Source organism: Manihot esculenta, chromosome 6 (assembly GCF_001659605.2).
Source record: "Manihot esculenta cultivar AM560-2 chromosome 6, M.esculenta_v8, whole genome shotgun sequence".
NCBI classification, from domain to species: Eukaryota; Viridiplantae; Streptophyta; class Magnoliopsida; order Malpighiales; family Euphorbiaceae; genus Manihot; species Manihot esculenta.
Genome location: NC_035166.2, coordinates 28,664,011 through 28,690,963, shown reverse-complemented (window position 1 = coordinate 28,690,963; position 26,953 = coordinate 28,664,011). Strand labels below are relative to the sequence as shown.

The 26,953-nt window shown below is 31.5% G+C and overlaps 1 protein-coding gene and 2 pseudogenes across 1 annotated transcript; all 3 read left to right on the top strand.

Annotated features, from left to right (window-relative positions):
- The first annotated feature begins 9,123 nt into the window (after positions 1-9,123).
- LOC110616793 lies at positions 9,124-11,688 on the top strand (annotated as a pseudogene).
- Positions 11,689-14,794: 3,106 nt separating this feature from the next.
- LOC110616498 (protein BOBBER 1) lies at positions 14,795-16,588 on the top strand. The gene is made up of 3 exons (XM_021758874.2): positions 14,795-15,251; positions 16,278-16,450; positions 16,547-16,588. Exons 1-3 carry the CDS (start codon positions 14,795-14,797, stop codon positions 16,586-16,588), a joined length of 672 nt encoding a protein of 223 aa, XP_021614566.1.
- Positions 16,589-17,555: 967 nt separating this feature from the next.
- Positions 17,556-20,665, top strand: LOC110616495 (annotated as a pseudogene).
- Positions 20,666-26,953: the final 6,288 nt, after the last annotated feature.

The window sequence follows — 26,953 nt, the reverse complement described above, 5'->3', positions numbered from 1 at the left end:
TGTCCTAGGGTCATGAAATAAAGGACTTAGTAAATTTTTTACCATACACTATGGAAAATGCATGCCCTGCGGCTTAAGCATGAACTGCCTTAGGATATTATCATTATTTTACTGTCACCCGACCATGATTCTGTTGGTTTCCTACCTTGTGGCTTTGTTTGGTGGGATCGATGATTGCGTGAACCATCTTGCGACCTGGCTTGATGAGGACAACCTTGTGGCCTTGATTAGTGGAACCCACGACTGGATGGTCTGGCGGGAACTGCCTCGTGACCTAGCCCAATGAATACTGCCTTGTGGCCTTGATTAGTGGGGCCAATGCCCTAGGGGTCTGGCGGGAGCCGCCTCATGACTTGGCCTGATGGAGATTGCCTTATGGCGTTGATTAGTGGGACCAGCGCTCGAGTGGTCTAGTGGGAGTCGCCTTGTGACCTACCATGGTGAAAACTTCCTTATGGTCTTAATTGGTCAGACCAGCGTCCGAGTGGTCTGGCAGGAGCCACCTTGTGATTTGACCTGGCGAAAAATGCCGAATGGTCTGATGGGAGCCACCTTATGACCTGACTTGGCGAAAACTGCCTTATGGCCCTAATTAGTCGGACTAACGCCTGAGTAGTTTGGTGGAAGGCATCTTATAACCTAGCATGGCGAAAATTGCCTTATGGCCTTGATTGGTGGGATTAACGCCCGAGTGGTCTAGTGGGAGCCGCCTTGGATTGACCTATGGTGACTTTGAATTGTTTAGTCGATATAGGGAAAAGACAATCTACATATGAGGGTGGAACCACTCGGTTTCCCGAATGGCTGACTAATGAGATTTTGAGCAAATGTCTTCCACGGGCAATTGAATCCTAAAATTTCCAAAAGTTACTTATCTACCCAGTAAGGAAAAATTATTTTTTAGTCCCTGAGATTTAACGTTGTCCCTCTATTTTGGTGACCCAACACTTAAGTCCCTCACTTTCTTTTCCGTCCAAATTCATAGTCCTTCTGTCTAAAATAGCCGTTTGGAACATGTGAATTGACAAAATTGGCCCTCAGTAAAAGTCCCTCTGTTTCAAAATCACGAAACCCAAACTCAATTCATTGTAGATTCTTCTTCTTCTTCTTTCTTATACTATTTCTCCAACACTCCATCTATTCAAAATCACAAAACAAAAATCCAGTACCTCTTCACTGTAGATTCTTCTTCTTCCCACTTCTTCTTTCTCATAATAGGATGCTTTGATTCTTGATTGGATCAGCTGTTGAGTTTTGGGCTGTTGAGTTTTGGGCTCATGATATTAATGTTTTTAGGGATTCCAAATGCGGGAGAGGATAAGAAATTTCTAGGGAGGATCAGAAATTTCTGGGGAGGATCCTATTGTGGCTTCTGCTTATTAAGTATGTCAAGGGTTTTCAAGATGGGAATTGGAAGATTAGTGGTGGTGGTGCTGATTAGTGAAGAGGTGGTGGGAAGATTGGTGGTGGTAGTGCTGATCGGGGAAGTATGTCAAGGGTTCTTAAGGGTTTTCAAGGTGGAAATTTTAATCCACTTCATAATTTTTAGGAAATTTATGAGAATCAATAAAGTTAAAAAGAAATTGAGAAAATATGAGGGAGAATAAAGATTGAAAAGAGAAAAAAAAAAAAAAGAGAGAGAATCATATAAAAGGAAATAGAGAAGATATGAAAGAGAAGGAAGATGGAGGGTTAAGGGCATTTTTGAAAAAAATTCTCACCTCTCACCTTGACTCTTTGACTAAACGGCTATTTTGGATAGAAGGACTATGAATTTGGACGAAAGAGAAAGTGAGGAACTTAAATGTTGGGTCGGTAAAATAGAGGGACAGAAGTGTTAATTGCGTTAAACCTCAGGGACTAAAAAGTAATTTTCTCACTCAGTAATTATGTTTGTAATCTGCTTACTTTTTCTACCCCTTATCGGGTTCTTTTGTTATCATATGTATGTCCTACGGGCTCTCTATCAGGGGTTGTCTCAAGGGTTATTTCTTCGGGTTCAAATCTCTTTTCTTCATTACCCTTTCTTGTGAATTTTCGAAGGGTGTCATCCCTTATTTGCCTTTCAATCTCGTCCTTCAACTGTCGACATTCTTCTGTTGTATGGCTATGATCTTTATGGAAACGATAATATTTTGTCTTGTCTCGTTTCTCTGCCTTTTCAGGATTGAGCTTGGGCGACCACCTGATTTCTTTATCATTTTTCATGATCAACATCAAGATACAAGTTTGTGAGTCACTTAGCGGAGTATAATTCTTATACTTACTTTGTTCGTCCCTCTTTCACAAGATGGGATAGCTCTTGTAATCTCCTTTATGTCCTCGTCTCTTGGGCTTTTAACTTTGCTTCTGATTTGCTCTCTTGTCTCCTTTCAGTACCTGGACTTTATCATCCAATCTGATATACTTTTGGGCTTTATTTATCAACCATTGATACGCTGTGGCTAGATTTTAATTAAGGAATCCATGAATTTGATATTGCGGATTTCTTTCTTCAATGCGTCACACGTTATATCATGATTTAACTCTTCCACCTGTATAGCTTCAGTATTGAAACAGAAAATAAAACTACTTAAAGACTCGTCCTCACCTTGGCGGATCTTTCGTAGGTTAGAGAAAAGTTTTTTAGGAGATATACAAGTAATAAATTTGGATTTGAATATCATAACAAATTGTGTAAAGTTTTGAATTAAACCTGGGCTTAAGTGTTGGTACTATTTTTGAGCCAAACCTGTGAGTGTTGACTAAAACGCTCGGCATAACACAAAATTATTGACATCCTGAAACTGCATGATCATCTTGAAAATGGCCAGATAGCTTATGAGGTCTGTTGTTCTATCGTACTTGTCTAAGCTGGATAACTTGAACTTGATAGGAAAGGTTTCTGCTAATATTTCTTCTGGAAAAGGCGAGACACTATCTAAACTGAAATCCTCTTCTTGTTCCTTTTGGTATCTTTGTATGGCCTCTACTAGCTTCCAATCCACTCCTTTCGGAGCTTTGTCCGATTCATTTTTAGATTTGACCCTTCCTTTTGGCCACTTCTGTTTGGGCCCTTGGAGTGTCTACAGAGGCTTCATCCTTTCTTCCAGGGTCCATTTTTTACGCCTCTTCCCGAGCCTTACACAACTCGAAAGAAGCCTGCAGCCTTTAGATATACTAGAGTATCTGTTTATTGTTAAAATTATTGAGGTCTGCTTCGTTGACCATTGGGAGCGTGTTTTCTCTATTATCTGGGGTAGAGAAAACGATGACTCCCTCATTGGTAGTGATATTAACAACAGCCCTAGAACTACCGGCCATTTTGAGAGTAAGAAATGATTCGTGATCCAAATGAATAAAGGAAATTTAATGGATTTTCGGCAACAGAACCAAATAATGTTGTTGAGATTAGATTGATAATGTGGCCGAATGGAACTATGCTGCGATTGGCCAAAACCTGCAAAGGAGATAACGTGAGGTGATGGTAGGTGCTCACGGTAGGTACTCCAATGCTAGAGTCAATATTTAGACAAGTAGAGAAAATGTAATGAATTGCTTAGAGTTTTAGTGTTTGAGAATATCATACATTTATCTCTGCAATTCTTCTCTTTTTATACTGTAAGAGGTAGAAATGAATATGGTATTTTTCAGATAATCCGGCATTAATGTAGTAGTCTGTTTGATATAGGATATCACCAGTTAGTAGGTAGAAATCATGCAATCACATGCACAATGGAAATATACTAAACTGTGTCTGATAACAGTAACTTCGTAGAAGCTCGTCTTGTTGATAAAAGGACTAGTCTTCTAATAATGACTTAGGTGTTAAAATGTTTGAATCTTCTCTTCCTCATATTGATCTGCATTTTCAACGTGTTTCATTATAACATCAATAACTAATCGTTTATCATTAATTATTTTATTTATAATTTTTAATACAATAAAACATTATTATTTATATAGTATATAGTATAAGTATAACAATGAATAATTTTAATTATTGATTTTAAAATTTAATAATTTATAAAACAATTAGTTTTGGTGTTTTATGATTTTAATACCACATTATCATGAATATATCGATTCAAAATTAGTTTTAAAATATCATAATATAAAATCAATAAAATATATTATTTTAATCAATTTAATATTATAAATATTGTAGTAATAAAATTTTTTTATTTATCTAATAATGCTTATTATAGAATAAAATTATGAAGTATATAATCTTTTAAAAATTATTGTAGTCTATACAATAGATTCTAATTAAATAAATAGTGTATTAATTATTAACTTTGCCTTAATATAATAAAATTTAAAATTAACAAATTTTCAGTTTTATTTTACATAAAATATTTAAATTTTAATTTAGTTATTTAGAAGATATCACTAATTTTTTATTATCAATTATTCATTTATAATATTTTTAATATAATAAAATATCAAGTTTCTTTTTATTTTCTTTTAGTAATATTAGTATTTTAATTATTTATAAATAAAAATAATATTTTAAAAATTATTTTAAATAATAAAACAATAATATTAAAATATATATTTTTTTATAAATTTAATTTAGCAAATAGAATGTTAGTTGTTAAATATTACTGTGATAAAAATTTAATTATTAAAAGCTTTAAGACTAATCTAAATTAAAAGTTTTAACGACACATAATAGTGAAGAATGAATTTTGTTCAGTAGAAAATTTTGTTGATTTAAATTTTAGAATATATTTTATATTAAAAGTTGTAGCGACGAAATAATTTTATTTAGCAAGAGTTACAACATAGCATATTCATTATTAGCGACGATTTAAACATGCGTCACTAAAATGGTAATTATTGTTAATTTCTCAAATACAAGTTTTTGTTATTTTTTTTTTTTAAGTTATTCTAGACTATAATAAAATTAAATGTTAATATAACTTCTTAATAATTTTTCTTAAATATTAATATAATTTTTAATAATTTTAGTTTAAATAAAATTTTACTAGAATGATTTAATTAAATTAAATTTTGAAATAAAAAATTAAAAAATATTATTCTTATATCGGGGTATTTTGACAGTGCAAATTTTTATAATTTATAATAATAGCAATGGATAAAAATAAAAAGAGATCTAATAAATTTTATTTTATTCACTTATGAAAATGAAAAGTCAAATTTTCACATTGAATATGTAAATAATGAATAATTTTAATTTTATAAATGAAAAACCAAAGAAAAGAAATTAAAAAAGCAACGAAAAATTTTAAAAATAATTTTTTTTTGGAAAATTAAATTTTCATAATAGGAGAGTAAATGGATATAATTTCATAATATATATAACATAACATAAAATCTAACAGATTTTTAAAGTTCTATAATTTATAATGCAGTAAATATAATACCCGGCTAGACTCCGGTATCGGAACTCCTACCGTCCGGTGGAATCTCGGATGTCGGAAACCTCTACAAGGGTAAAAGCATGTTTTTATAAAATGTTTTAATGTACTTCATGGGTTTAAACAAGAAAGAAATTAAGTTTTGAATGAAAATAGTCTTGAGAGGAAGACTCAGGTTCGGCCGCCGAACCTCAAGTTCGGTCGCCGAACATGCATGTACTTCGGGAGTGCTTTAGGCCCCCGAAGGCATAAGTGAGGGAAGTCCAGGTTCGGCCGCCGAACCTTATGTTCGGCCGCCGAACATGGCATGCATGCGGAGGCACGTTAGGCCCCCGAAAGTGGCCTGACCAGCCACCTATAAAAGGATCCCCTTGTCCGAATGGGCGAGCTTTTCTCCCCATTTTCGACCAAGGTGAGTTCTCCGCCGTCCCTCGCCGATTTTGAGTCTCTTCCTTCAAATCTTTCATATTTTCATGAGATTTCACTTTGTTTTGAAGATTTTTGAGCATTTAAGTAAGTTTTGACGCTTGGAAGACTCAGGAGCTCTTTTCCTTGGTTCTCCAAGTTTAGGTCGTCTCTCTCTCGATCTTCAAGAGGTAAGAACCGATCTTGAACTCATTTTATGTTTTAAGTAAGTTTTATGAAGATTTATGGGGTAGAAATGCATGTGTAGGTTTATGTTGAGTTTATGGGTAAATGTGTGTTCATGAGCAATGTATGTTGGTTATGTATGTTTGAGGTGTTGTAGATGGGGTTTAGGATAGTTTGAAGCCCCTAGGAGCTTGTATGCTTGAGTATGCATGTTGTAGAATAGGAAATGCATGATTGAATGTGTTGGGAGGCGTTTATGCATGAGGAAGGCTGAGTTTCTGCCCTTGGGAAGAACTCAGGTTCGGCAGCCGAAGACTCTTTCGGCCGTCGAACCTGCCTGTGGTAGCATGAATCGGCTGCCGAACCCTGCCCCCGAAAGATGACTTTCGGCTCTGGAAGGGACTTTCGGCCGCCGAAGGTGCCGCCGAACATGCATGAGTTTCGTCTCTGGAGGGAACCTTCGGCCGCCGAAAGTGCCGCCGAAGGTGCATGACTTTCGGCTCTGGAGGGCCTTTTGGCCGCCGAACCTGCCGCCGAAAGTGCCTTGTTCAGCCCTCCTTTGCATGATTTATGTGATTGTTTTAAGGTGTTTTAGGGGGGGTTTTTGGGGAGTATTTTAGAGTCATGTTTATGTATGTTAGGTCCCTCATTTGAGTCCACTTGTGTAGGTTCAGACGCGAGGAACCGAGGACCCCAGCAGTGAGTCAGCTGCTTCAGTGTCTTGTCAGAGCTAGCCAGAGGTGAGTGGAACTAAACTTAATGTTTTAAATAAAGAAATTAAATGAAAGTTTTAGCATGATTCACGCATCATGAATGCCATGAGGTATATTAGGGTGTTTGCACTAGAATTCACGAATATGTTGCATTGCATAATATGTTGTTGATGTGGATGAATGTTGAATGATCCATTAGCCCTCATATGTTATGACATGATGATATGATATGGAAGTCTAGGCGTGCCTGCACTACGTCCATGGCACTATGTAAGAGAAAGACCGGGTGTGGCCTGCACTACGCCCCTGGCACAATTGGTTATGTATGATATGTTATGTATAAGAGAAAGACCAGGTGTGGCCTGCACTACGCCCCTGGCATGATTGGAATATGTAGAGGGCTAAATGGTGACAAGTTCATCCTTGATGTGATTTGTTTATGCTATGATGCATTCCATGATGCCATATGTTTTAAATACCATGTTTTATTATTCTGCTCACTGGGCTTTGTAGCTCACCCCTCTCCCTTAACCCCCAGGTTTGCAGGCACAGGGTAGACCAGGAGGTCAGCAGGAGTAGAGTTATGTTATTGTAATAGCTAGATGTGGATATAAATATGATGTAATGTAAAAGTATGATATAGAAATGTTATGTAATGATGCTTATGAAAGTTTAGAGTTGTGCTTGACCATAGTGTTATGTTAATCCCTTTTAGTACATGATCTTAATTGTTTAATGATGATTATTGTAAACCAAAGTTAATTTATGTTATATCACCCCATTAGAGCATTGATGAGGACTCCAAGGTGGGGTTAATGTTTATATTTATGAATAGTGCATGCACAGGTTGAGTTTGGTGATTGAATGGAAAGAAAAGTTCAAATTTTTATGTATGTTGTTGATCATGTATGGGATTAAACAGGTTCACAGGAGGAATGTTTGGCTTGCTACGGGTTCCGGCAGTCTTAAGCCGATCTGGATCCTAGCGCTGGTAGCGGTCCGATTTTCGGGTCGTTACAGTAAATACAATGAATAAAAAAATAAAGTAATTAATGAAATGAAAAAAAATTAAAAAGTGTTTATTTAATAAAATTTATTTTGTTTATTAATGAAAAGGAAAAAGAAGAAAAATGTGGTTTATATTGATTTTATAATCGAATAAGCTTTTACTGCAATTATGAAATTTTTTAAGTAATGTTATCTTTTCATATAAATATCGAACACTTTTAATTACATAAAGAAAAAGAACAAATGGATAAATATCAAATTTTTTTATTAATTTCTAAAAATTAAAAAGTATTCAAAAAATATCTATTTATAATAAAAAATATAATATAAAAAATAATAAAAATAAAAAATTAATTTCTAAATAATAAAATTTTCATTTTAAATTTTATGACAAGTGTATAGATCTTATAATATTTTTAAAAATCGTGCGTCTCGAATTTTTTTTTTTAAATATTATGTTAGAACATAAATTAAGTTCGGTCTAAATTTATTATAAAATTTAAGATTAATTATTTTATTTTATTATTTATAAAAAAGACAAAAAGTATGCTTTATTAAAAAAATTATTTTATTCACCTATGGGAAAAGAAATGAAAAAATCATGTGTTTAAATAATATTATTTTTCATGTAAATATTGGATAATTTATATTTTATAAATAAAACACAAAATGTATGGAATTACAAAAGGCAAAGAAAGATTTTAAAAATATAAAAAAAATAAGAAAATTAAAAATCCATAACAAGGGAGTAATATTTGAATATTATATAATATGAAATAAAATATGAAGGATTTTTTAAATTTTTATAACTTATAAATTCATTAATAATAAATAAAAACGCAGTAATAAATGAAAATAAAAATTATTCATTTATGAAAAGAAAAGGACGGGAAGATGTGTTTTATATTTAATTTATAAGCTAGCTAGTCAGATTTTTTTTTAATTATGAAAAAATTATAATGGTAATATGTTTACGTAAATATTGAAAAAATTAAATTTTATAATAAAAAAACCAATGAAAGAAATTCTAAAAAATAAAAATTATAATGAATCAAAGTTAATGATTCAATTTTATATTTTTTAAAATAAGTTAATTAATTAGCTGAAAATTTGCATTCTTTAATTTTGCTTGCTTTAAGAAATGATTAATTAAATTAATATTCATTTAAATAGTGATTAATCTTTAGATATCAAACAAATTTAGATAATATATAAAATAGTATTAATTGAATTTGAGATGGGTAAAAGGTAGTGAAGTGTATATTTTAATATACAAATAAAACAATATTAAATAAATTGATTATTATATTTTATTTGTGATTCTTAATTAATGGAGAAAAAAGTAATATCCTTAATTTTTAAAAAATTTGAAATATCATTTTGCCATATTATGGATAGGAACATCTATAAATAGCGGTGAGCCTCCAACCTATTTCATATCAAAAAATCTAGCTTGTGCGTGATGGCTTCAATGGAGTTTCATCTACTTCCCATCTTTGTTTTATTTTCTGTAAGCAAACATTACACTAATTTATTGTTTCTAGCTAGTTCCATATTTAAAATATCTTTGATTTCTTATCGTTCTTTTTTATTTATTTTTTCGATTGGCTGTTAAAAGAATTAAATGATATATAAATTTAATTATGAATTTTTTATAGCAGTTAGTGCTGGCAGCCATGGCAGTTGGAAGAAGTGATATCTTATTACCTGATAAGGTATATTAGTATTTTAATTTATCAAAAATTTTGGTGTAAGTAATCTGATACTTTTTAATTATGATAATAATTATAGTAATATAATTCGACTTTCATTTTTTTATTTATAAAATTTAAATTATTTTTAATGCATTATAAATTAGAATGACAATATAAAGAAAGAGCCACACTTTTGTGAGTTTAAGTACATGGTTTTATTTCATTCATTTATTAATTAACGTGATGAGCATGCGCAAATTTAATAATTAATATTTGAAAAGCACTATAGTTAGCTGAAAATGATTTCTCTCTTATTCTTTTTATTTATTTTCTCAATTTACCGATAAAAAAATTAATTAATATATAAATTTAATTATAATTTTTTTTGTAACAGATAGCGTTGGTGACAACGAAGGCTAAAAGAAGTGATCTTTCTGTACCTGCAGAAATATATTGGCATTCCAAATTACCAAACACTCCAATTCCATAAGATCTTTTAAATCTTATTCAACGTACGTGGTTTATTTTGATGTTAATTATTATTCTTTTAAATCTCATTATGAAATTAATTTATAATATGATTTTTTTTATGCTCTAATATAAGATATATGAAGAATTTTTATTTTGTATTATATTTGAATTTTCTGAACCGTTATTTAAAAATATATGAAATAAATTAATAATTTTGATATATGAAATAATAAATCCTCATGTTTTAAATCATAAAATTTTAAATACGGAATTTAATTAAATAATTTTAAAAATTAATTCACCTGTGTACTTTTTAATATACTTTTTTTACGTTATTGATTTATATAAAAATAAATATTTTTTTTAAGAAAAGAGACAAAAAGAAATATCTTGTTAATATAAAAAAAGAACGATAAAAAATGATGAGAAAAAAAAGAAAATCTATTTTATTGTAGAATTAGTTTAAATTTCAACAAATTTTATGGTACTTGAAAATTTTTATACGGAAGACGCTATGAACAACCTTTTGTAGAAGAAGATACTACTGATAGACGACAGAAGTACGGAAAGCGCTATGAGCAAAGTTTTGCAGAAGATAGTTTTGGACCGTGGCACTATGATCAAAGTTTTGCAGAAGATAGTTTTGGACCGTGGTACTATGATCAAAGTTTTGCAGAAGATAGTTTTGGACCGTGGAGCTATGATCAAAGTTTTGCAGAAGATAGTTTTGGACCGTGGCGCTATGATCAAAGTTTTGCAGAAGATAGTTTTTGATCAAAGTTTTGCAGAAGATAGTTTTGGACCGTGGCGCTATGATCAAAGTTTTGCAGAAGATACTTTTGATAGACCACTGTGGTACAGAAAGCGCTATGAGCAAAGTTTTGCAGAAGATACTCTTGATAGACCACCGTGGTACGTAAAGCGCTATGAGCAACCTTTTACAGAAGATACTACTTACAGGCGACAGAAGTATGGAAGGCGCTATGAGCTTAAATTCAACAAGCATGCTCTCTCTAACTCAAATGTGTTTTTCTTGCCTAATGATCTCCATGCAGGCAAAAAGATAGGGTCCATATAACTAAATCAGCAAACAAAGCTAGAATTTTGCCTCGACAAGTAGCTGACTCTCTACCCTTTTCAACTAATAAGTTAGCAGAAATTATGAAGCGCTTTTCGGTGGATCCTGAATCACGTCAAGGCAAAATGTTAAAGCAAACTGTAGAGAATTGTGAGTCACCGGGAATTAAAGGAGAAGATAGATTTTGCCCCACATCTCTAGAGTCCTTAGTTGATTTCAGTGTGAAACATGTTGGAAACAAAGCTCAAGTCCTTATGAACGAGATAGATAAGCCTAAAAGGGAGCAATAGTATACTATCAAAGAAGTAAAATTTATAGGAGAAAACTATGTGGTGTGCCATAAGCTACACTACCCATATGCTGTGTATTATTGCCATGCACTCAAGGGCACTAAGGTTTACACAGCTCAAGTGGTAGGAGCTGATGGCACAAAAGCTAAAGCAGTCGCAGTTTGCCACACAGATACCTCAGCTTGGAATCCAGGAAGCTTGGCCTTTTTGGTTCTGAAGATGAAGCCAGGTGAAGGAACTGTTTGCCACTTCATTAGAAGTGATACTTTTGTCATGGTTTCCAATTAATGATGAGAAAAAAGCTCCACCACCAGTCTAATGAAATGAACCACGCTTAGAGTTTATGCGTGCTTGTAGTTACTCTATCCTTGTATAATTAAGTTTATGTTGAATAAATGTGGAGCTTTGCTTATTATTATATCAACTTTCTCCATCCAACGTGCTCTTGAACTGATAATGATATATTTCTCAATTTAAATATTTTCTTTCCAATTTATAATATAAACAATGTTATTAACTATATTCAATTCTTAATTGATTTCAAAAAAATAGAAAAAAAATCAAAATATATATAATATAAATTAATATTTTTATAATTTTATTTTATTCATTTATGAAAAGAAAAGGATGAAAAAAGTGTTTTATAATAAGAGTTTACTTTAATTATGAAAATTTTGAAGTAATGTTATCTTTTTATATAAATATCGAATACTTTTAATTTCATAAATAAAAAGAACAAATGAAGAAAATTATAAAAAGATAAAAAAAGCCAAGTAAAAAATGAAAAATAAAATAGAATTTCATAATTAGAGAATAATTATGGATATAAATTTTTAAATAGAAAAAAGAATCAAAATATATATAATATAAAATTTTTTACAATGAATTTATAATCTAATTAGATTTTAATTGAATTATGAAAATTTTGAAATAATATTAACTTTTATATAAATATTAAATATTTTTAATTTTATAAATAAAAAATGACGAAAATTACAAAAAGCAAAGTAGAAATTCTAAAAAGATAGGAAAAATAATTTTTTTTTAAAAATGGAATATTAGAATTTCATAATTAGAGACTAAATGAATATAAAATTTTAAACTGTAATTGTCAAAATATAAAAAATAAAAATAATATCCTTAATTTTTAAAAAATTTGAAATATTATGAATAGGAACATCTATAAATAGCGGTAAACCTTCAAGCTATTTCATATCGAAAAATCTAGCTTGTGTGTGATGGCTTCAATGGAGTTTTATCTACTTCCCATCTTTATTTTACTTTTTGTAAGCAAACATTACAATAATTTATTTTTTCTAGCTACTTCATTTAGAAAATGTTAGCCCCATATTTGGTTTTTCCTTTTTTTATTTATTTTCTTGATTTGTGTACCTATTAAAATATATTAACATTCTAAGTTATCAAACACTCCAATTCTATGAGATCTTCTAAATCTTATTTAAGGTATATAATTATTTCAATCTCAAATGTGATAACTAAATTTAATTTTATAGTATGACTTAACTTCAATTTTTATATTCAGGCAAATATAGATTTTTTTATGGCATTATATTTAAATTTTGGGGACATTTGAAATGGAAAATTTTTAAATATATAGAATTTCATTAAATTTCACATAATTTATTTAAAATAAATTTTGAAATGATTCGATTTTAAATATTTTTTGACATGTTTTTTTATATTATTGATTTATGTAGAGAAAAATATATTTTTTAAATAAAAGAAAAAAAAAGAATTAACACTGTGATGCTTAATTATAGCGTATTAATTAATTAAAATTTTATTTTCACTATCAACTTTGTAATAATTTTTATTAATTAAATATTCATAATGTTTTAGGTATATTTAAATAGTTAAATTAAACAATCCTTTAAATATAAATAATGGTTTAAAATCCTTTAATTACTTAAGATTTCTCACATTTTACATTGTTTGTTTGCAATTGAAAATAGATTTGGGGGACAATTATACCTTTTGGGATATGAAACCCAAGGCTGATTTCCGCATAGAAGATGGAAGAGTGAAATATGGAAAGAGATTTGAGAAGAAGAATTTTGAGCAAAAGTTACTACTGAGGTAAGAAAGAAGCACAGCAACCATTTGTTGAAGATACCATTGATAGAATATTAAAGCAGCGCCATGAGCAAACTTTTAAAAATGATACCTTATAATGAATTTTTAATTATTTAAGTTATTCGAAAGTCTTCAATAATCATGCTCTCATTAATTCAATTGCATTTTTTTATTTACCTAGCAATCTCCATGTAGGCAAAAAAAAATGTAAATAAGGCTAAAATTTTATCTAACAAGTAGCTAATTCTCTACCTTTTTCAATTAATAAGTTAGTAGAAATTATGAAACAATTTTTGATGAATCCTGAATCACTTTAAGTAACTAAAAGTCAAAAATATGTGTTATTTAATATGAACAATTTTGACATTTTTATAACTTATAAACAAATTAATGAAGGGAAGAAAAAGTAATCAAAAGTGTTTTATTTCAACTGTATCCTTAAGTTTATGTTGAATAAATGTTGGGCTTTACTTATTATATTATTAGCTTACTTCATCCAACATGCTCATGAATTGATAATCATATTTTTCTTTCTAATTAATAATCTAAAAAATGGTAAATAATGGGCCTAAACTGTTGCAAAACAACTATCTATATATTAATTATCCAAATTAAATTCTCTGGACTATCTTTATTTGTCTAATACCAATATAGTTAGAACTATTTCGAAACGCTTTGTAAATCTTCATCTTGGATTTATTTTAATAAATCAAAATTTAAATCTTCAAAGTTTGATTTAATTCAATCCATTTACACTCTTATTTTTAACGGAGAATTATATTATGTAAGAATTGATAATCAAAGTGTTTATAGATTATATTGTATTTCAAACCGTAAAAACCTAATAATTTATAAAAATGATCAAAATTAAACAAGAATGAAAATTAATTTTGCAAATAATTTATGAAAATAGTCGAAATTAAACAACAATGAAGATTGATTTTGTGAAGTGCACGGTAGAATTTAATAGTATTTTAAGAGTTGTAGTTTAAAGCAAGAACATATATTATGTGTTAATGGCATTACCTTGCAGCAATTTCTGTTTAATTTTCATGATATTTACATAAAAAAAGTTATTGAATTTATATTCATTTATATACAGGTTATATTTGAATGAAGAACTAGAATGAAACCAATTTCAAGCAGAAAATTTTGGGATTTTAAGTTAAAAAAATCTAAGAATTTCCAATTTTATACAATAAAAAAAATGTATATTTTTTTGGTATAAGGTGAATAATAAAAATAAATCAAACCAAAGAGGGTAGTATCATTAGCATTGTTCCAAATAGAACGGGGAAAAACTGTAAATCATAAAAATACGAGGGACTTTCTAGCAAAGGGGAAATAAAAGGTTCTGGAACTCTCTGTACGACTCTGCGCCCATTCGCGAGTATAAAGGGCAGCTAGCTACTTCCACGGCGTCTGCTGTATTTCTGTAGTTGCAGCATTTTTTACTCATCGAGTCAACCGAGTTCAGCACAACGCAATTGCCATGGCGATAATTTCAGATTATCAGGACGACGAAAAGGAGACCAAACCCAAGCCAAAGTCGAATCCCTCCTCGTCGTCGTCTTCATCTAAAACGTTGTCGTTTAATGCGACATTCGATCCGAGGAATCCGATAGGGATTGTAGAGAGGCTTTTCGATTTTCTGGTGAATGAAACCGACTTTATGGCTGAAGACACAGCCGAGAGGGAGATCGTGGCTGTTGTGAAGGCGGCCAAGGATAAGGTTAAAAAGAAGATGGCGGAGGAGAGAGAAAGGGAAGCTGCTCTCAAGGGTACTGAGAACAAGAGACTGAAGGAGGAGAAGAAGCCTGAGGTCAAAGCGGAGGAGAAGAAGCCTGTGATCAAAGAGGAGAAGAAATTTGATCTCAACAAGGAGGTAAAGGCCAGGGTCAAGGAGGAGCCTATTGAGGTCGAGAAGGAGGAGGAAAGTGGCGCCATAGGTATGAATCTGTTCTGACTTGTGTTTGTGGTTTATTTGTATGATTAGGGAAATTTAGCATAGCGTCAAAGGTGAATCTGAATCTCCATTCAATGGCCAAGAATAGATGAATACTTGTTATTTTTTTCCTTTCCGTTTTTTTGTTAGTTGCGAGAATGGTCAGAAGTTTGCCCTTGCTAGGTAATTATTTTTCGTGTTGCAAGTTCTTGGGACCTGGAATGATTTAAAATTATAGGATTATGCTACATTTCATTTTTGGTGACTTCAGTCTACTTAGGATTATTGTTTGTGTTTAGGTATACGAAATTAGATCGAAAGAAAAACACGGCCTGAATTCTTGCAACATTATTCTGATATTTTGACTATAAGGATGATTGGATAAATTACGCAATATTTGATGTGGATGGACCAACTTATGGGAAGAATAAGTAGCAGGCATTGGCATCTTTTCTTTTGCCTGAGACTTTGTCAAGTGCCGACTAATTTGACTAATTTTTATTGCTGTCGACGTTGGAAGAGAGAGGGGGGAGGGAGTTGTATTATTTTGGCATTTAGGGTGTGAAGTAAATAAAATGTTGAGACTCTTGAATGTTTTCAAAAGAAGTAGGGAAATTCACCTTTATTAGGTTCAATCCTTATTTTCTTGCCTCTCTGGTCTAAGCTTCAATATGTTACTTGGGGCTATTGCTTAGCAACTGATATTACTAGATCTCTTTTCCCTTCAATCTGCAAACACTTATTTTTGTTCATCCCACTGTTTGCAAAACTGATTTTTGTTATAATTCATCCGAAATTGGTGTCTGATTTCTTAAAATTTAAGATGGGACGTTTTTGAAGATCTTTGTATTAAAATTAAAGTAATATATTAAACCAATCATGTCAACCCACCTGTTTTCACTTCTCATCTATTATTCATCAAATTTTGGTTAACACGTTATCTATTCTGTTGGTTTAGAGGATAGGTATTTCAGTATAGATTGTACTTAACTTTTTTCCATTGCATCTGTTTCTCAAATATCATGGACAGTTCCAAACAAAGGTAATGGCCTTGATCTGGAGAAATATTCATGGACACAGACCCTACAAGAGGTTAATGTACTTGTTCCAGTTCCTTCTGGTACTAAATCAAGGTTTGTTGTATGTGACATAAAGAAAAAACATCTGAAAGTTGGTCTAAAGGGTCAGCCTCCAATAATTGAGGTAACTTTGAAAGTACAGTTGTTTTTGTGTTGAAATCAATATCTTTTAGTTTGCTTGGATTATTTTCCCTCATTGTGTGTCTTCAAATACTTGCAGGGAGAGCTTTACAAGCCTATCAAGGTGGACGATTGCTATTGAGCATAGGTATGTCAAAGTATTTCATGCTTTAGAAATGCACCAAGTATGTTTTTTCTGTGCCATAATATTGAATATAAATATTTTTTGTGGCTTTGAGCAACCTTTGGTAAGCTTTATCAATTTATTTTTATATAAAGCTTAGGAAATCTTAGTAGCATTTTAAATATTCATTTCATATCTGAATTAAATATCAAACAAATTTAGAAATATCAATTTTTTTTATTAAAAACATAGAGAAGGAGGAGGGATTGAGGTGTTAAACTGAATATCTTATAGTTTCAATTAAATATACTTACGGCTAGCTTAGACCCATTAGTGATAAGTAAAAATAATTAAATATATATTCTAGTATTCAAATAAAATAATATTAAATAGGTTTGATTTAGATTATTTCACTATCTATTTACTTGTGTTGAAACATAATTAGAAATGAAATTTGTAATTAGAACCAAAAATAATGAAAATAACTAAATCTTCATTATATAATGAAAAGTAACTTTTATATTATTTAATTGCAAAATTAACACTTATAAATACCAAATTTTATTTATGAGTTTTATAAAAAAATTTCATAAATAAATAGACCAATATGCATCCTATTTGTTGTGGTTTTTATTTAAACGGAGGAAAATAGTATTCTTAATTTTTTAAAAAATTTGAAATATTATTTTGGCATATTATGGATACGAACCTCCATAAATAGCGGTGAGCCTCCAAGCTATTGCGTATCAAAAAATCTAGCTTGTGTTTGATGGCTTCCATGGAGTTTCATCTTCTTCCCATCTTTGCTTTACTTTTCGTAAGCAAACATTACAATAATCTATGGTTTCCGGCTCCTTCATTTAGAAAGTTTTATGCAAAATGTCTTTGATTTCTTTTTTATCCATTTTATTTATTTTTTTGATTTATTGATAAAAATATTAATATATAAATTTAATTATATATATATATATTTTTATAGCAGATAGTGCCGGTGACAACGACGGTTGAAAGAAGTGATGTCTGTGTGCTTGCCGAAGTATATTGGCATTCCAAGTTACCAAATACTCCAATTCCACAAGATCTTTTGAATCTTATTCAACGTACGTGATTTATTTTGATATTAATTATAATTTTTTTAAATTTTTATTATTAAATTAATTTATAGTATGAAATTACTTATTTTTTTATGCTCAAATATAAGGTATATGAAGAATTTTTATTTTATATCATATTTAAATTTTCTGAGTCGTTATTTAAAAATATATATTCTTTCGTTATTGATTTATACAAAAATAAATGTAATTTTTAAGAAAAGAGAAAAAAGGAAATATTATTTTAAAATAAGATAAGAACAATAAAAGATGACAAGAAAGAAAGGGGATTTATTTAAGATTAAGTTTTATAATTTTTAAAAATCTGTATATTATTATGTTGAAGTTTATGAAATGAATTATGAGAATTTAGTAAGTGTTTAATAATGATGTTATTATTATAAAAATAGATTTAAAAAAATTATTAGAAATTATTAATTATATACTTTAATTATAATAATAAATTAATAATAATCAGTCTGAAATTTATTATATTTAACTCTATTTCTTTCTTTCAAAAAAAAAAAAAAACTCTATTACTACTGAGTATAAGGCATTAATTTATTTACATTTTTATAATAGATAAAAAATATTATTAAAATTATAATTTTATTTAATATATAATAAAATTTTTTAAAATATATAATTATATATAATCAAAAAGTAAATACTCTTATAATAATTTTAAAAGTGATGTGAAATTACCACCTTAATGATATTAAGTTAATAATTTTATAAATGTTATTAAAATATTAGTATATTGCTATTTAAATTTTAAAATATAATAGCGTGTGATGTTTAATTATAAATAATTAAATAATTAATTTAAATTCCATTTTCACCGTGAACTTTGTAGTAATATAAATATAGTTAATGACCACATATTGCATATACTCGACATCTTAATTGTTTGAGCATATTTTCAGATGTGTCAATGGTAATTTATGTATTTTGAAACCTTTTAACCCATTTTGTGTATTGAGGACCTTTTATTAATTAGATATTCGAGAGGTTTTTTTTACTGTGTTTCAAATGATTAAATTAAATTATGCTTTAAGATGGGAATAATATCTTAAAAATCTTTTAATTATTAAGATATCTTATTTTTTCTATCGTTTTGTTTTGTAACTCAAAATAGATGTGGGAGATAAATATATCTTTTGGAATATGAAATTTAACGTCGATCTTCCAGTAGAAGATAAAAGAGAGAAATATGGCAAGAGATATCAGAAAACATTTGAACAAGTCACTGCAGAAGATATTGCTGATAGAAGAGAGAAGTATGGAAAGCGCTATGAACAAGCTTTTGCAGAAAAAACTGCTGATAGAATAGAAAAGTACGAAAAGCTTTACGAAGATACTGCTGATAGAATAGAGAAGTATGGAAAGCGGTATGAAGATGTTGCTGATAGAACAGAGAAGTACGGGAAGAGGTATGAAGATGCTGCTGATAGAACAGAGAAGTACGAAAAGCGGTATGAAGATGCTGCTGATAGAACAAAGAAGTACGGGAAGCGGTACGAAGATGCTGCTGATAGAATAGAGAAATACGGAAAGCGCTACGAAGATATTGCTGATAGAACAGAGAAGTACGGAAAGCGGTATGAAGATGCTGCTGATAGAATAGAGAAATACGGAAAGTGCTATGAAGATACTGCTGATAGAACAGAGAAGTACGGGAAGAGGTATGAAGATGCTGCTGATAGAACAGAGAAGTACGGAAAGCGGTATGAAGATGTTGCTGATAGAACCGAGAAGTACGGAAAGCGGTATGAAAATGCTGCTGATAGAACAGAGAAGTACGGAAAGCGGTATGAAGATGCTGCTGATAGAACAGAAAAGTACGGAAAGCGGTATGAAGATGTCGTTGATAGAACAGAGAAATACGGAAAGCTCTATGAAGATACTGCTGATAGAACACAGAGGTACAGACAACGCTATGAACAAGCTTTTGCAGAGGATACTATCGATAGAAGAGAGAAGTATGGAAAGCGTTATGAGCAACCTTTTGTAGAAGATACTACTGATAGACGAGAAAAGTATGGAAAACGCTATGAGCAAGCTTTTGCAGAAGATACCACCGATAGAAGAGAGAAGTACGGAAAGCGCTATGAGCAATCTTTTGTAGAAGATACTACTGATAAACGAAAACAGTATGGAATACGCTATGAGCAAGCTTTTGCAGAAGATTCTACTGATAGAAGAGAGAAGTATGGAAAGCGTTATGAGCTTAAATTCAACAAACATGCTCTTCCTAACTCAACGGTGTTTTTCTTGCCTAATGATCTCCATGCAGGTAAAAATATGAGGCTCCATATAACTAAATCAGCAAATAAAGCTAGAATTTTGCCTCGACAAGTAGCTAACTCTTTGCCCTTTTCAACTAATAAGTTAGCAGAAATTATGAAGCACTTTTCGGTAAATTCTGAATCACGTCAAGGTAAAATGAGCAAACTGTAGAAAGACTGTGAGTCACCGGGAAATTAAAGGAGAAGATAGATTTTGCCCCACCTCTTTAGAGTCCTTAGTTGATTTCAGTGTGAAATATGTTGGAAACAAAGCTCAAGTCCTTATGAACGAGATAGATAAGCCTAAAAGGGAGCAAGAGTATACTATCAAAGAAGTAAAATTTATAGGAGAAAACCATGTGGTGTGCCACAAGCAAAAATACCCATATGCTGTGTATTATTGCCATGCACTCAACGGCACTAAGGTTTACACAGCTCAAGTGGTAGGAGCTGACGGCACAAAAGCTAAAGCAGTCGCAGTTTGCCACACAAATACCTCAGCTTGGAATCCAGGACACTTGGCCTTTTTGGTTCTGAACATGAAGCCAGGTGAAGGAACTGTTTGCCACTTCATTAGAAGTGATACTTTTGTCATGGTTTCCAATTAATTATGAGAAAAAGCTCCACCACCAATGTATTAAGCCATGCACGCATAGAGTTTACTACTGCTGTTATCCTTAAGTTTATGTTGAATAAATGTTGAGCTTTAAATTACTTATCATCATCAACCGATAATGATATATATATTGCTCAATTTAAATATTTTCTTTTCAATTTATAACCTAAACAATGTTATTAAATATCCAAATTAAATTCTTAATTAATTTTAACCACCCAAATTCTGATCATTTCATTCCTCCAAATGTATATTAAAAATCCATGGGTATATATATTAATCATATTCATATTTATATATGAATAAAAATAAAGTAATAAATGGAAAGAAAAAAATAAAAAAGTGTGTTATTTAAAAAATTATTTTATTCATTTATGAAAAGAAAAGGATGAAAAAAGTGTTTTAATATTGATTTTATAATCGAATAAGATTTTACTTTAATTATGAAAAATTTGAAATAATGTTATCTTTTCATATAAATATTGAATACTTTTATTTTCATAAATAAAAAGAACAAATGAAGAAAATTATAAAAAGATAAAAAATTCTAAAAAGATAAAAAAACAAATAAAAACTTAAAAAATGAAAAATTATAATTTCAAAATTAAAAAATAATTATGGATATAATTTTTTTAAATAGATAAAAATCGAAATAAATATATTATAAATTAATATTTTTATAATTTACAAATACAGTAACAAATGAGAAAAAATGTAAAAAAACAGTTATAACTAAGACATTTTATTTTATTCATTTACGAAAAGAAAAATAGAAAAAATGTTGTATATTCAATTTATAATCTATTTATATTTTATTTGAATTATTAAAATTTTTAAGTAATAAATTTTATTTTTATTCATTTACGAAAAGAAAAATAAAAAAATTGTTTTATATTTATAATCTAATTAGATTTTATTTGAATTATGAAATTTTTAAATAATATTATTTTTTATGTAAATATTGAATATTTGTACCTTTATAAATAAAAAACAAATTAAAGAAATTACAACTAGAGAGGAGAAATTGTAAAACTTACAAACGATTAAAAAATTAAATAATATTAACTTTGATATAAATTTGAATATTTTTTAATTTTATGGATAAAAAATGACGAAAATTATAAAAAGCAAGGTGGAAATTCTAAAAGGATAAAAAAAAATGAAATATTAGAATTTCATAATTGACTAAATATATATATAAATTTTTAAACTGTAAATGTCAAATATACATAAAGTATGCACGATTTTGACATTTTTATAATTTATAAGCAAATTAATGAATAAAAGAAAAAGTAATAAGAAGTGTCTTATCTAAAAAGGAAAAATGTTTTATCTAATAAATTTTATTTTATCATTTATGAAAAGAAAAAGACAAAAAACTATGTTTTATCAAAAAATTATTTTATTCACTTATGTTTAGTTTCATATATTTAATATTTTAATTTTATACACGTATAATTATTTAAATTAATTTATAAAATTTATTTATTATATATTTAATTAATTTTTTTAGAAATGTAATATAAAATTAAAGAATCTTATAAATGCATGTTTATATAGCAAATTGTGTAAAGTTTTTGAGGAAATATGCATGTAATAAATCTGAATTTAAATATCATAGCTGATAATCTGAGATCCAAAAAATAAGATTTTACAATGGTTGAGTAAACTCGTCATGAGGAGAGGGTGTTCTCCTCATTTTATTCTTTTCTTTTATCTGCTAGTACGTCTAAAGACCTTGTCATTATTGGGTCACCTGTCTTTGCCATACGGATATGTACGTACTAAAATGTCAGACGTTTTCCATGCTGAACATCCATTTAATTCTCTCCTGGTACGTATGCGGACAGACCTGTTAGGTGAATGGGCTGGTTATTCTTCCTCCTCATGACCGGGCTGGAGTTGAAGAGACTGAGGCTTAGGGGAGGTTCGGTCTTAAGGCCAAATGGTCTGGGCCGGTCCATTTAAGAGGTTTAGTGACCCTCGGATTAGTGTTGTCATCATAGGCTCGGTCTCGTAACGGGGTGGTGAAACCCAGCGGTCATCAATAGCAAACTGTGTAAAGTTTTGAATTAAACTTGGATTTAAGTGCTGATACTATTTATGAGTCAAATCTGTAAGTATTGACTGAAACACTAGACATAACGCAAAATCATTAACATCATAAAACTGCATGATCATCCTAAAAATGGTTAGATGGCTTCTGAGGTCTATTGTTCTATCGTACTTGTATAAGTTGGGTAGCTTGAATTTGGTAGGAAAAGTTTCTCCTAATATTTCTTCTGGAATAAGCGAGACACTATCTAAACTGAAATTCTCTTCTTGTTTCTTTTGATATCTTTACATGTCCTGTAATAACTTCTATCCACTCCTTTCAGAGTCTCGTCCGATTCATTTTTAGATTCAATCCTTCATTTGGACCGCTTCTGTTTGGGCCCTTGAGTTGTCTACAGGAGCTTCATCCCCAGCCTTTGGATATACTAAAATATCTATTTACTATTTAAATTATTGAGATCTGTTTCGTTGCCTATCGGGAGCGTGTTTTCTCTGTTTTTAGGGAAAGAGAAAACGATAAGAACTACCGGCCATTTTGAGAGTGAGAAAAAATAATATGAAACCGATCGTGATTCAAATGAATAAAGGAAATTTAATGGATTCCGGTAATATAATGAAATAATATTGTTGATATTAGATTGGTGATTTAACCGTAATCTATTTATTTTAATTATGAAAAATTTGAAGTAATATTATTTTTTTATATAAATATTGACTACTTTTAATTTCATAAATAAAAAGAACAAATGAAGAAAATTATAAAAAGATAAAAAAAATTCTAAAAAGATAAAAAACAAATAAAAACTTAAAAAATGAAAAATTATAATTTCAAAATTAGAAAATAATTATGGATATAATTTTTTTAAATAGATAAAAATCGAAATAAATATATTATAAATTAATATTTTTATAATTTACAAATACAGTAACAAATGAGAAAAAATGTAAAAAAACAGTTATAACTAAGACATTTTATTTTATTCATTTACGAAAAGAAAAATAGAAAAAATGTTGTATATTCAATTTATAATCTATTTATATTTTATTTGAATTATTAAAATTTTTAAGTAATAAATTTTATTTTTATTCATTTACGAAAAGAAAAATTAAAAAATTGTTTTATATTTATAATCTAATTAGATTTTATTTGAATTATGAAATTTTTAAATAATATTATTTTTTATGTAAATATTGAATATTTGTACCTTTATAAATAAAAAACAAATTAAAGAAATTACAACTAGAGAGGAGAAATTGTAAAACTTACAAACGACTAAAAAATTAAATAATATTAACTTTGATATAAATTTGAATATTTTTTAATTTTATGAATAAAAAATAACGAAAATTACAAAAAGCAAGGTAGAAATTCTAAAAGGATAAAAAAAATGAAATATTAGAATTTCATAATTGACTAAATATATATAAATTTTTAAACTGTAAATGTCAAATATACATAAAGTATGCACGATTTTGACATTTTTATACTTTATAGGCAAATTAATGAATAAAAGAAAAAGTAATAAGAAGTGTCTTATCTAAAAAGGAAAAATGTTTTATCCAATAAATTTTATTTTATCATTTATGAAAAGAAAAAGACAAAAAACTATGTTTTATCAAAAAATTATTTTATTCACTTATGTTTAGTTTCATATATTTAATATTTTAATTTTATACATGTATAATTATTTAAATTAATTTATTGATGACCGCTGGATTTCACTACCTCGGTCTAAGGCCAGACCCATGATGACAGCTCATGATCCAAAGGCTTCTAAGTCTCCTACATGAGTCAGATCCATCCCGCTCAACCTTAGGACCGGGCTCAACCTACATTTCCCAATCAGTTCGGGCCAACCCTTTTGGTCCACTAATCAGACCTCCTCTAGGCCCAATCTCAATTTCACCTTCCAGCTCAACCCGGGAGAAGGAAAATGGCCAGCCCATTCGACTGGTGGGTCCATCCGCATGTGTGCCAGAGGAGAATTAAATGGCCGTTACGCATGAAACAGAGACCTGATACCCTCGTACGATCGTATCAGTATGGCAAGGACAGGTGGCCCAATGGAAGCGAGACCGTTACACGTCACTGACAGACAAAGGAAAAGAATAAAAGGGGAGGATCACTCTCCTTTCAGACTAAGTGATTCCCAAGTTTACAGAACCCTTGTAAAACTCTATTTTCTGGATCTCAGATCATCAATTGGCGCCGTCTGTGGGAACGAAGGAGATCTTCTCATCACCGGAGTTCCACTCTTACAATACCCACTGAGATCCACAATGGCTAACCATAATGAGAACAACACCATTAACACTCCCAACGACCTAAGCTATGCTCAAGAGGGGCAGCAGTTTTCCTTTTCCAGTCCCACAACTCCAAACAACCAACCACTAATCCCTTTCAACCCCTCGCCAAGCTTGGCAGGGAATATGCCGGAAGCTACCTTATCTAACTAAGACCTCCAAGCCATGGCCCTCCAGTTACAAAACACTGCCCATTGGCTGGGGCAGATGATGCAACAGATGGGCCTCAGTACCCCAGTGAATGTGTTGCCGGTGGTAGAAGAACCCCGGACCAACGAACCACAGCCTACCTTCAACCATCCCCAAACTATCAGCAGAGAAACTGGAGAAAGGGGGCGAGGAACCGGGGGAGGAGAGGAACCAGAGGCCAGGGTTCATGGAAGGAGGGTAAGGGAGCTGATAGAAAATGACGAGGCCGACAGTTATTCTGCCGGAACAACCAGAAGAACGGGAAGTGAGGCCTGGGAGGAGGAATGTCGCCTGGAGAAAAGGCCCAGATAGGAGGAAGAGAGCATGGACCAAAAGCTGCAGAAGATGAGAGCAGCTTTTGGCTGAGTTGGGGACCAAGAATCAAAATCAGACTCTCCTGCCCATCTCTTCACCCTTCTCGAAGTGGGTGCAGCAGGAGACCATCCCCAAGAAGTTCATGATGCCGCCCATGACCGCATACGATGGAGCCGGAAACCCCAGAGAGCACGTCTTGAACTATAAGACTTTCATGGAGTTGCAGACCCTATCGGATGCCTTGATGTGTAAGGTATTCCCGACGACGCTAACAGGGCCGGCACGGGCGTGGTTTAATAGCCTGGAGGCTGGGAGCATCAGAAGTTTCGGAGACCTAGCCAATGCCTTCATCAGCCGGTTCATAGCCGGTTCATAGCCGGAGTGCCAGCAGATAGAAAGACCAGCTACTTGGAGACGGTCAGGCAGAAAAAAGATGAATCACTGAGGGAGTATGTTGCCCGTTTCAACACGGAGGCCCTGCAGATCCCCGAACTGGATGAAGGCCGCGCAGTGGAGGCCATGCAGAAGGGGACGACCTCCCCCGAGTTTTTTGGCTCGTTGAGTAGAAAGCCCCCCACTACGTTGGCAGAGCTGATGAAGAGGGCAGAAAAGTACATAAGGCAAGATGATGCCTTAGTGACAAGTAGGTTTGCCAAAGGGGCAGAAGACAAAGGAAAGGCCCCCGAAGAAAGGAGGTCGGAAAGGCACGAGAAGAAACAGAGTAGGAAGCCTGAACCCTACAGGTAGCCATGGGATCGGAGAGACCAGAGACCCTTCCCCCCCCCCCCCCGAGTTCCAGAACAAAAGCCGTTCCCTCCGCGTATTCCGGAGAACCTGACCCCGCTTAATGCCTCCAGAGCCGAGGTGCTCATGGCAGTGCAGAACCAGGAGTTCCTTTAATGGCCCAGGCCTATGAGGGCGGAAGCAAATCAGCGAGATCCTGACAAATACTGTCAGTTTCATCGTACACACGGCCATGACACTAACAACTGCTACCAATTGATTACGGAGATAGAAAGGCTGATAAGGAGGGGACACCTCAGGAACTTTGTGAAGAAGCCGGAGGGACCAAGGCCTCAGCCAAACTCAGTAGCACAAACACCCAGGAGGACGGAAGCGGGACCGGTAAATGATGGGTCCAGTGGGACCATCAACATGATTGTCGGGGGAACCGGAGGTCGGATGAGCCAGAGGGGAAAGAAGAGGAGTAGAGAAGGGGGAAGCAGCAGCGCTGAAATCATGCAGGTAGTTAAGCACTCTCCAATGACCATCACTTTCTCTCTGGAGGATGCCCAGGGTGTTCAAATGCCTCATGACGACGCCTTGGTTATTGAAGCCGTCATCCACAACTACTGGGTTAAGAAGATCTTGGTGGATGACGGGAGTAAAGTGAATTTGCTGCTATACAGGGTATTCCAGCAGATGGGAATCCCTGAGGAGCAATTGGTTTGGGACCAGGCCCCGGTTAAAGGGATCGGAGGAGTCCTAGTCCCTATGGAGGGAAAAGTAAAATTAGCTCTCACTC